This window comes from Boleophthalmus pectinirostris, unplaced genomic scaffold, assembly GCF_026225935.1.
Source record: "Boleophthalmus pectinirostris isolate CB_2022bp ecotype Guang Dong unplaced genomic scaffold, ASM2622593v1 HiC_scaffold_3, whole genome shotgun sequence".
NCBI lineage: Eukaryota > Metazoa > Chordata > Actinopteri > Gobiiformes > Gobiidae > Boleophthalmus > Boleophthalmus pectinirostris.
In genome coordinates, this window is record NW_026571299.1 from 35,850,108 (window position 1) to 35,862,887 (window position 12,780).

General features: G+C 38.2%; 1 protein-coding gene across 1 annotated transcript in view; it reads left to right on the plus strand.

Annotated features, from left to right (window-relative positions):
* Nucleotides 1-1,113: 1,113 nt before the first annotated feature.
* The window catches only part of ephb2b (eph receptor B2b), a 133,212-nt gene continuing 121,545 nt past the window's right edge, over nucleotides 1,114-12,780 (plus strand). Inside the window, exon 1 of the mRNA XM_055160561.1 lies at nucleotides 1,114-1,248. Coding sequence (XP_055016536.1) covers nucleotides 1,197-1,248 — 52 coding nt within the window. The 5' untranslated portion in view covers nucleotides 1,114-1,196. The remainder of the gene's footprint in view (nucleotides 1,249-12,780) is intronic.

Sequence of the window (12,780 nt, forward strand, 5' to 3'; positions counted from 1 at the left end):
CAAACAGACCTCTAATTTACTGTGTAAACGAATCAGTGCAGTCAAGATTGGTTAACTGCATTTTTCACAGTCGTGTAGGCTATTAAAATAATCATTAAGTTTGTTTATATTGTATTTCATTGACATTTTATACACTATTTTAATATCATTTTATTTTACTTTACAGCATATATTACATTGATAAGACAGAGATTACAACTTTTTTGTTGTACAAACCAGGTCATTGCCGATGAATAATTAACTACTAGGTCAAGCTCAAAGCAAAATTTAGGCCTATCAGAAAATATAATAATGGGTGAGACAACTGGAGATATTATAAAAATGATATACTGAGTTTATAAATATCTAATACCATGAACTTAATCCTAAATGTTGCTACTTCTTAAAAGGCTAATCTAAAAAGACATAAAAATAAGAGGACGCACTTATTATTATTACACAAAACAGCGCGTAAACAGAATTCATCAGGAATATAACGTGTTTTAGTGCTCTATATAGCCTCATTACACAGTAATTATGTTAGGTGAAATCTCTGGATTTAATTAATTATCTAGAAACAACACAGAAGGGTTGTGGAAAAGCGGGTTATAGTCAGCACAGAAAGATATAAGAGATAAGTTGTACTCACTTTAGAGTGTTGTTCATCCGGCAGGACCCGCGTCGTGGCGCACTCCATTCACCCTGTAAAAGAAGAAATGCTTTGTTGTTTTAGTGGCTGCAGCGCAGCCTTGAGACTCCATCTTTCATAAATGCCCCACAGGTCCCAAACATTTAATTGTCGTTAGGTGAAGGCAGAGAGGACTGTCCTTCTCGTGATGATTGACAGCAGGGGGACTTGAACTCGCGTCTGAAGGGGACGAACTATTTCTTGTCCAATTTCTGAATATCTATTTCTAGCATAACAAACGATCTTTTAATCAATACAGATCTAAAATAACGCGTTTAAATGCTTTGCTGTTTTAAACGTTATAGCTGTGTAAGCCTGCGCTGCTGCGAGCCTGCGTAGCTCCCAGCTCCCCTCTGTCTCCATTTTTTTGGTCTCGTCCAAACTTGGTACAGATTTGAGTTGGTTTCTCTGCTATCTCGGGTCGCTGTATTGGGGGTGACGGAGCGCCTGTCCCTTATCTGCTTTTTCCCTGTCAATGGCTTTCAGGACATATTTTATTTGAATGTCTGGACCTTTAAAGTGACCGATAATGGATATTCTATGGATATTATGGACCATACCGGCCGTAATAGCTGTTGAAGGTAAGCTAATGTTTTCATCCATCACAGCGTAAACGCCGCATCCTCACACCGGCTTGAGTTTGAAACAACAAAGCGCACGAGTGGACGTTTTGTGAATGTAATGAGGAGACTAACCCAAAATGACGCTCTTCGCTTTTTCTTTGCTTTTCTTTAAAACACCACAGATTTTACGCACATTATACGGCTTCTGGTCTCTGTATAAACGGCGAGCGGGGATGATGGACAGACACAAAACACGCTCATCTCTGCAGGTTTACACTCGTTATAATCGTAATTACGTGATTAATAGTCTGTAACGTGGCATACGATGGGCTCATTGTGAGTGTCTTCAAACCTGAACCATTAAATGTAAAAATGTCCCGTGTTGTCTTAGAGGTTTGTTGCCGGGTTAGTTGTCAAACAGCAGGTGACAAAACGAGACATACGATCACAAACCATAGCGAGATGATCGTACTGTTCTCCGCGTGCTTATTGCAGTAGCCTAATTGAGCGTGGTGCGAGAGAGCTCCTCATACACAGGCTTCCCAGACTTTGAGACGCAGTGCGTGCCCAGGCAGTGGTGTGTGGCGGCCAGGCAGCGTGGCTCCGCGCACAAAGGAACAGGTTGGCTGAATATCTGTGTTAGGTGTTTACTCTGGAGTCTCTGCACACAGGAGGAACATCTCTACCTCAAACAGCCTTTATCTTTCTGAGTTCCAGTTTATAGTATCATTATATAAATTCCACAGAAGCAATATATTCCAAGAGTGTTATCCCATATATTCTTACTATTGAGTTACTTTATTCTTACTAGTGAATAAAACTACTTTATTTTATAAGAATATAATTTTGCTGGACATTCATTCATAAAGATCTGTCTACAATTATATCTCATACTGTATTATTTTGAAGCAATTAGGACTCATGCTCATGCAATATGGATTGGACATAAATTAAATGTCTCAGTATGTTATAATTAATTCCAATATTTTGACAAAATTTGCTATTTTAATCCCAACACCAACATAATTCAGTAGAATTTTTCCATAATATACATATTGTACATTATAAGTAAAATGTCAAAGAAAAAAATTGAATAAACTGTTGCGTTGTAACAATTGTAACATGAATAGCAGTAAATGATTTCACTTGCTGACAACATTTCTCTGAAGCCCTTCCTGACTGTTGCTCCAATTTTGGCCCAAAACAAAAATAAATTCAATTGAATAAATCAACATTTGATATTCTCGTCCTCAATGAAAAACCTTAAACCGTTACTTGGAACTTGTGTTATGGAGATCAAAACACTGAATGTGGCGTGCTGCGTTCACTGCCTCTGTACTATCTAGAGACGTGAACTTGATGGTTCTGTTTCTCCAGCTCCTTTCATTTTAATGCACAGCCTTTAGACAAGATCGGAATATGACAGGCTTTTTTCATTGTTTTGACTTAAGGAAAATGTTTTGAATGTTAAAGCTTTGTTGATAGTGGCTGTATCTCTGTTGTTTGTAGATAAGTTTTCTTCAAATCAAAACATGTTTCTTATTTGCAAAAAACCTGATAAGACTTCCCTCCATTTTACCCTGTGAATCACCCTAGTCGACTAACCAATGGGGATGCAAAGATGGCTTACGTGTGAGAAATATAGAGAGTTGAAAAAGAGGTCACCAATGCCTTAATCCAAAAAAAGAAAAAAAACATCCCAGCATGCATCAGGGCCGATCCCACTAGCGAATCATTTTGACACATTTGGTGACTGCGTTTTCGATTTAATTCAAGTTGACAATCCTTCATATTGCAGTAATGTTTGATGACAAGGATCAAAAGTTGGCATTCATTTGATTGTGCATAGAGGTCAAAGTTCAACTGCAAGACGTGAATTATTAAAATTCACATTGTTAGCGTAGTCGTATATTATCATCTGAAGTGGCCTTAACTTTCGACAGTGCCAGATTGGAAACATGAGCTCATTTTTGCTATTGCGTAAATAAAAATGTATTCTCAGGCCGTGCTATGAGAGCATTATTTTTGATTCGATACCCTATGCTCTGCTTTGAAATACTTGATCTTCTTTTTAAAACTGTATTCACTTCCTGTGTTGACATAGTTGATTGGCATTAAATTTGGGACCCAGTTGCTATGACTTTAACAAAAGGAAACAGAATGGTATTTTTATGAATGCAAATCTCTTAATCAGTTTTTCTGCATGATGCCTGTAGGTCAGAATATGCTATGTATGATTTATATGTTTGTTGTAAATTTCTGTATAAATCAAATTTTGCACCCAAACATCCTTGGCACTCTTCTGATTCACACTGCTCATTATGTTGAGGCATTACAAACATTTTATGGGCAGCTTGTTGTTGCTATGATGCAACGCGCGCCTCCCCCAGACATGTGTGCGAGTTGTTGTGGCTTGAGCCGGATGGATCACTTTGATAGCAGACTCTTTCCCTTTTTATTTGAGCGGACACAATGAGACACACAGCCCACTGCAGAGGACAGCCGAGCGGGTTAGAATGAGCTCACAGCATGGCGTCTTTAAAAAATGTCTTTCTGAATTTGATTGCATTTCAGCATGTGCGCCACATTCCTTCAAGCACTGTATCCCACTCAGGAGAAAATCGTGTTGGCAAACATGGCCCTACATGATGTTATTTCAATTCACATTTGTCACTTGAATTAATGCACTGAGTTACATATCTTTGTATAAGGCGTTTCAGAAATCCTGCCAAGTTTGGTAAAAAGCTTTCAGATGTAAATGCGCTGGCAATTGTTTTGCACAGTATAGATTGTAACATGGAAGCTTTAGACTGAATAGCAACAAAAGATAGACAATAGGATTAGATAAAGGTAAAATGAGTGCCCTACACAACTCACTGTTTTAGCAATTCCCCCAATGAGCAGATGCAGGGAGCCGGCCCTGCACGCCAACCGCCACAGCGGGCTTTCACAAAGAATCTGTCTCTATTCAGGCCCTAATCCACGCTGCCCAGGGCTTGGGCATTGTCACTTTGCATGCAAAATTTCAATTAGTGCTGGTACCAGTTGTTTCACTTGGACCAGGAGTGTCACATATCAGTAAAGCTGCCTTCAGCATGGGACACCAAAAACAGTCATAGCTTTTTAAGTGCATGCTTTAAAAAACATTGATTTCTTATATTATTACATGTCCTGTGGGACGCGGCTTGATTGTGGCCGCTTTGTGATGGTGACACCAAGAGGTGGTCAATAAAAGGCTTTTTTGCAATGACTGCACATGGTTTTCCACGTAAGCAGAAAAAAAAAATTACATGGACTGGGCCTGTGTCTGAAATAGAGATGTGCTAATCGATCGCTGTGTGGACTAGAATGGGCAGGTTTAAGCTTGGGCGGCCAAGGCTGCTAACTCACAATGCAGCTCTTACAAATATTTGATTCTGTGTCCGTTAAACGAGATGCACAATAGGCGCTAAAGCCTTGCATGCAACTCGCTAACATCGACATGTTAGCATGGAAATGAGTCCCTGCGAACAATGAAGACATAACATAATTAGAGGTGACTAACCAAGTGTAATGCACGCCAGGTTACGTCTATGTAACGGCGGCAAAATGAAGCTAAACATTTCCTGCTGCAACAACTATATTTAGTGCCCTCTGTTAATATGGCTAAGAGAGCAGTAAAATCTGCATGTCAAAGACAATGTTTAAGCAATGATTAAAACATTCAACTGAACTGGGTCATATATTATGCTTGCAAGAGTTAGGAAATATCAAATTGTGATTTTTCTGACTAGTATTGCGTATTGCTTGGATTCTCAGTTCATCTTATTCAGTTCAGGATAGTTCAAACAACTATATGAGCTCCTCCACTAATACAAGAATCCCATACTTTTCAGAACATATTTATTTACTGAAATGAAATGGGACAGGATCACCGCACCACCACATAAAGAATATGGTATAGATCATACATATTGCATTCTAGGTGGAAATAAAGTCTTTACCTCTTTGTAACCTCTGTAGTATTTCACACAGGAATCTAGATCAAGGATGTTCTCATATCCTGCTGTCTTAATTAGCACATGTTAATTGGTAATGCCTATTCTCTTGGTAAGTCATATTTATTAGCAGGAGCCTGATTCATCTTGACCCACTGGGAACATAAATCATTTGGGGACTGTCAAATGTATTTCCAGACTTGGTTCATAACAAGCTTTCAATCTGCCCTGCAACAACTAGTCTCAGTTTCACTCGATTTTATGTGGTGATCCTCTTTTGATGTGATCTTTGTTTTATTTGCTTTATGCCCCTTTTGGGTTGTGTAGTCATAAACACCCACACTTCTCAGAAAGAAAGAAAGAAAAAAAAAAACATAATCAACAACAAAAAAGACAAAAATAGATGTAGACTTGTTTGCTCCAAGGAACAAAACAACATTAAGAAGAACTTCACTCAAAGAGGTTGTGACATTTAGTGCTACATAGAAGATATTCTACAACAACCTTTGTATGCAACATAAACATTGTTGTCAGTGTATTACGTTTTACTGATAATGTGTAATGGTCAAAAAACAACAACAACAACAACAACAACAACAATAACAACAACAAACAAACAAAAAAACATAATAAACACAATAAAAGGATTTACAATCATAATTTTATAAACACTGTATTATTTGTATGAGTCACATCACGTGGATTTTAATTCAGTATATTACACAAGTTAAAAAAGTGCCTGCCTTTCCTCATCAGCACAGATGACCTGCTCAGCTTGACCCCTCTGGGCCTGTCACATCCTTCATGTGAATGTTGAGTCATCCATAGTTACAATATGGCCCATGAAACACTGCAGCTCTGAAGACACAGGGGCGCTAAGAGGAGCGAGAGCACAAGTAGATGAGAGAGGTCAGACTGTTCTGTAGACCCACACACTCTCTCAGGTACACGTACACTGCCCCTATACGGGCTACACTACCCGTATAAAAGCACCGTGAACACAAACCCTCTGGATTAGTGTGTGTCTGTCAGTGCAGAGCACGGCCCGTTGGAGACAAAGCCGGACTGATTGTGATCTGCATGACAAAGAGCAGCTTTTTGTACCTGAGCCTCGGCATGTGCAGTGCTCACCTCACATCAGCCCGCTGCACCACGTCACCCAGCCTTTGTTTTCTCATTCTTTCTGTGGCCCACGCCGTCTGTCCACCATGGGTCATATCAACAGCATGCCCCCTCCCCCTTTTCTGTGCAAACTCACTCTGCTCTGCACCAATCAGACCACAATGGATCATTTCTTATCATCCTCGTAGCTTCATTTTGATATGGTGTCTTCTCAGTTTTGAAGAGTCAGGTCCCAACAGGTCCATGGGTCTTAGACACGTAAGCCGACATGTTTTATCTGATTAGAGCAGTGGGCAGACAAGCTCTGCTCCTCTATAACCGATGAGGGTCGCCATGGGTTAGTGACCCAGCAAGCTTTAGCAGCCATAACAAATAGATCAAGCCCCCTCTACAGATTATCAACTGCAGCATATGTACACGCTGCACACCAGAGCGCTTATTTTACACTTTCAAGATTTCTCCTTTTTCATCATCTTGAGGTTCATTAAAACTTTGTCATGTGACATGTATCCAGCTGTGATAGCTCTGTACACTTCATAAATGTGTATCGTGCAAATCTCTTACATTTATGTACTGCATTTAATAGAATAGGCATTATTAACAGTGAATTATCACAAAGCAATTAACTGATTTGGTTTTGTCTGGTATAAGACTCATAGTTCATCCGGTGTTGTTATAGATTTGTTCACAAATCACATTTAATCACATTTAAAGGCCCTGTAATACCTGAGTAAATAGAGGAATGCTTTGATGTGTATTAACAGCATTAGTAGCAGCAGTGTAATATAAAACATGTAGGGCTAAAAGCAGCAGTTGAACTGCACACATGAAGAGACCAGAGGTGAGAATATCAGAGACAGAGGTCAGTGCAGCCTCAGGGTAAACACTGGCATTAGAACGTAATCATCTGTAGTCCAATTACTAAGGACTTTTCAAACAGTTTACATCACCACATCAGGAGTGTTCAGTAAAACCTCTTTTAATTTAACGAGGCAATTACTCAGATAAACATTATGAAAATAAAATAAAATAAAAATTGCAAAACAGTTCTCACACATTTACTGAGCTCACACAGGTGACCAACCTCATGATCAATAGCTTAACCTCAGTTTCATTTGAGCTGACTCTCTGTTGTCATCCCTTCAATAAAACCAAAGCCAATGCTACATCTGGATGAGAAAGACAAGCACCAAGTTGCACAAGCACTTATCTGAAAGTGAATCTGTGTTGGGGCGATCGGTGACATATGCTACACACAGTGAACTCTGTTAATGCCATAAGACCGTGTCCCCCCTATATGTCCTGACCCATGTACTTTTAATTCATTGTTCTGTACTAATTTAAACCTGGCAAACCTAGAAAGGAAATACTATCTGCACAACACATGCTAGATGTGGAAGGCAAAGCTAAAATACGTCTTTAGGGATCGATAAATATTGTCTGGAATCACAACGTAACTCTGAATAACAGGGGTTTAAACAGAAGCAGCATATAGGGAGCTGATATGACTGTTTCCATATAGTCTCCACTGGCAGGACCTTTGCTGGTGAAATTACAATAGATCATTCGGGAGGGCAGCTGGAAAATCCATAGAGGAGCCCCAGAGACCTGCCGTGTGTGTGAAATCAATCCACCCATCCAGCTGAGGCCAATAACTGCGAATGATTGTCACATGATAGGGTTAAACACATACAATATTATTATTCATACTGTCCAAATAGGTTTTTCATCTGCACCTAACACAAGAAGGCATTTCATCAATAAACGGCTTGATTGGTTTTCATAAAGCGGTCCTTGACCCACACAATATCCAGGCCATAATATTTATAGGTAACATTTTAAAGACTCTATATTACACAAAATTGATGCGAGCTTGAAGCCACGTTAGAATGCGGTTACCTCATAAAAAACATAGGAGGAGTTGTGTTTTGTTTCATTTAAATGTACAGTATGTGTAATTATTTGTCCATCTGCATCTCCAAAGTACAAAATGCTCCATGTGTCCATTTTGTCATGTCGTGAAGCAGTAGTTTTCAAGTTAATGACTACCTTTTACATTTTATTTTGTAGAGATTGTAAATTCCAAGGCCATCCAAGTGGTTCAAGTGAAGGTGTATGGAGAGTGGTGAAGTGGTACAGTGGTTCCATTTCAGAGAAAAACTCAGCCTAAGTATGCAGGATTTGTGTGTTAAACATGTGAATTAAACAAAACCCAACTGTTTGTGATGAGGAAGCAACATTATAACATAGATCAGAAAATAGCGTAACATTGGCCTTTAATTATTTTGTAAACAAGAAAATAATTTAATGGAGATTTTGTGTAATTTTAATTACAAAATAAAATCTCCTATCAACCAACTTTTTTTTCACATAATAAAAAATGTCTCACCTTGGATTACACTTAGTATGTGATCTGACACGTTTGTTTATGTGTTACATGGTCAAAATGATTAGTTTCACTTCACACGTAATTACAACCTCTTATTGCACCGTCTTTGCTGTGTTGTGTATAGTGGTTTGGCCAGTCTTGTTTTTGGGTGGCCTCTACAGGACACGGGCCCAAAGCAGGTTCTTGTTACTGCCACGCTGTGCTGTCTGTGCTCGGTTTGGTCTGTTCAGTTGTAGCATTGATTTGACATTATTCTTGTGTGTAGGGGAGCCACCACACTATGGAGGGGAGCTCATAAAAAATTGATAAGACTGGTGTCAAGAGGCATGCCTGTTCCCCGATTGGAAAAGTATGTATGAGATCAGCTGTCCCCAGTTGTGTGGTGATCTGGCATACATTTAGGCTGAACTGCTTCACAGGTTTAAGATGATTATGAGTGATAAAATAGATTCAGTTCAGCCCAGGTTTCAGAAACAAATTAACATTTTTTTTTTTAAACTTTCAGTAGTAAATGAATGTATGTTTTAGCTACTCATGTCTTTGTTTCTGAATTTGCTGCTCTAATTTAAACATAAAACAATCACATGGATAATGATCTCATCTAATATTGTGATATTAAATTTGTAATATTGTGATATTAAATTTGGCGATGCATATCATTATCGTGGGCTGCTGTATCAAAATATCGCCAAGAGTACTTTTTGGTATATTTTACTAAATTATTTTGTGACATTGCTGCAATTTTGATGTTTGTTCAGGACATTTGTTCAAACAATACATTTGACATATTCACTGTTTTAATTGTTACAATTGGTTTATTCCACATTGACTGCACAAGTTAGCCAGGCTGGTGCCACCTAGTGCCTCCGCTCAATTTAATTTCTCTCCAGCGACTAGATCAGTAATCAGAATACACTAGACAATTTGCAAGAACCCCGGAAATCAGCGAAGAGCTAAACCAACCCGAGTTGTAATAGCAGTCTGCTTACGCTACCCTCCTTTGGACTTCCTTTGTCAAATACAAATGTCGAACTAAAATTTTGTATTTTTAATTCGCAAGTTCACCTTGTTGTCACCAGTTGTCAGACATGTTCACTCTCTGTTTTGTTTGCTGTTGTGCCGGCAATAACTTGGACACCACTGAGAGTTCCATTGCATTACACACATCAAGACCAAATAGCAGCGAATGGTTAAATAAAAAAAGTACCCGCCTACCGTCGAGCGAATGAATCCTAATGCTGCGAATCAAACGGTGAAACCGGCTGATGAATCAGGCTATGCACTATAGTGGTATAACAAAAATACTGTTATATACAGTTGTTAAATACAGAATACCTTGCGCAATGTATCGATTATTGTAAGTATCGGTATACCATGATAATATCATATCATGTGCCATGTATCGAGTATCGTATCAAATCGTGAGGGACCCTGCGATCGTCAACCGTAGATCTAAGACATTTTCACAGCCTTGCATTGTCACTTTTCAGCCAAATTACTGAATCATTTCTTGACTATACATTGTAAATATAAATAGAAGAAAAAGTGTGGATATTATTTATACTAAAACATACTTTTGTAAGACTTGCATAAATTACAACAGGATAGAAATCAAATTGTGGGTCCCGGGAAATGTGAATCTAAGCATACAGATTGTGTTGCCCAGCCCTACTGTAGGTATATCATGCTTTATTCACTGAACTACTCCAACACATAACTGCAAAAGCTACTTATATTTCCCCTGAAAAACGGAAAGCCGGGATTATATTGTGCAATTTTATTTGTCATTACGCAAGCACATTTAGTTGTTTTCCTTTGATCATAGTTCAGGCTGTAATACCTTCGTCCTACTTTTGAAAAATAGAAATCGAGAGCCATTATTCTGCCAACAAATTTTCACATGAGTTTGCACTAATCACTCTTTTACGGTGTTTCCTTTGCCTACACCTGCAGCACTGGGCCAGGGGCTGTTGGAGAATTATATAGCACTAACATAAAAAGCGAAAGAGACTTGAAGTTGGATTACGGAGCTGAGGTGTGAACACAGGGTCAACTCAGATGCTCTTTTATCTGGCTAATACTTTGTCTCTTATGTCTTATCAGTGCATTAACACAAATAGGTCAGAAGCCAACTCACGGTGGCTAATCTTGTTATCTCATTTTTACTGACCATGTTCATGCACGCACCGATTAGACTCTCACTCTGAAGCTTCTTTTTAAGTGTGTCTCATTTTAGTTTGCGTGTAAATGGTTGGTTAGAAGTACATAAAAGGTGCATTGTGTAACTTTTCTGGTGGAAGGCCTGTTAAACAATTTTCTGGTGGAGGGTCTGTTAAACACTGTTAAATATTCCAAGGTATGGGGTCAAACCTTTCTAACCTTAATTTCATTTTACAAAACATATACAAACATTTAAAATAGTTCATGTAATTATAAGGAAATCTTGTAAAAAGGGAACTCCCCAGAAGCTTTGGGGCCGCAGAACAAATACATAGTAAGTAGTAAGTTATAATTTCAAATCTTCATGGAGACCAAACCAGACCAAGTTTACAGGTCAGATCCCTGGAGAGGCAATCCCGCTCACAGCCTGTTTTTCTAGGTATTTTTGAGCTGTAATTTCATAAACGTAAGGTAGCGCTGTTTAATGTAAGACTGTGGAACATGCCAGGCAAAGCAATGACATCCCCATAGAAACAAACAGGTGACGAACTCCCAACCAAAAAGTAACATAGTGCACCTTTGAGTCTGTATTTTTGATGAAGTGGCGCTTAAACTTAAGCATTTTTGTGCAAAAGGAATATGAGTACTTTACCTCGGGCAGTTCCAATATTTTCACATTCTCCTGGTTGTATAGTTTTCAGCCAGGGTCAAGGATTTTGACTATGGAATTTTCATTTAAATAGTGCAGTTTTGAAGTTAAATATTGCTAAAATTCCTGTGGTAATTCATACTTGTGATATGATGAAAACATGTGTTAAACAACTTGACAAACCTGAACTGGAATACACTCTTTATTATATATACACCATTGTAGATTGTTATTAAAGCCCTTTGTATCAGCCAATCACTGCAGGTTTTAGAGGAACCAGTACTTGGAGAGCTATAATGATAAATGTGTGTTATGGCAGTTTTGTAATTGTGTGGTTGGCACTTTTGGAACTTATTTGAGTCTAAAAAAACAAAAAAAAAAACAGTTCCCCAGTTCTTTGTTTCCATCTGAAACTCCAATGACAGCTAATGAAAACAGACTTTACACATAACACATAACATATACATTTATCTAAATATGTTTAACTGCTGATTTGATTAAATGTATAGAGTGTATTAGAATAAAGACAGAACCCCCGCTGTGGATGTGAGGGATGTTATCATAGTTATTATCAGGTGTTATACCAGTGTAAATGTGACAGACCCGTGTGGCAGCATATGCTTCATCAACACTTCGACTGAGGAAAATTGGAGAGGACAAAGGCACACCTTTTTGTTCCTGTGTTCACTTCATTCTTGTGCAGCAATGAAGAATTTGACACCAGTAGTTCTTCAAATATGACATATGATGGTTTTCATGTTTTTGTAATTATGACTTGTTTGTTGGAATAGTTCATGTGGTAAATATGTATCATAGTTTTACATCAGTTAAGTTGTAGGAAAAACCTTAAGAAGAAAAGTACAAAAATGCTGGAAGCAGTGGGGAGTTTACAAAAGGAGTCTTTATCATCAACAGAAAATTCTCCCCAAATGCAGGAACAACTTACGCAACAGTTTCAACCTTCATTTAACAAAACAAAGATAGAATTCTTATTATTTCGCAATTTAGTTTGACCTTTGTTAACAAGGCAGTTGCTATCTTATGGATAATTATGGAATTAATATCTGCTGTAACTGTACAAACTATAAAATCATACATTTCACAGAAAAAAACAAACAAAACAACCAAGACATTTTAGTAAAATCTTCAATATAACTGTACTACGTTTTAGTCAAATGAGTACTCTAACTTACCATATGTACTTTAATCTCTTTTTTATATATTCACTTTCAGTGATTAATCACCTCTAATCC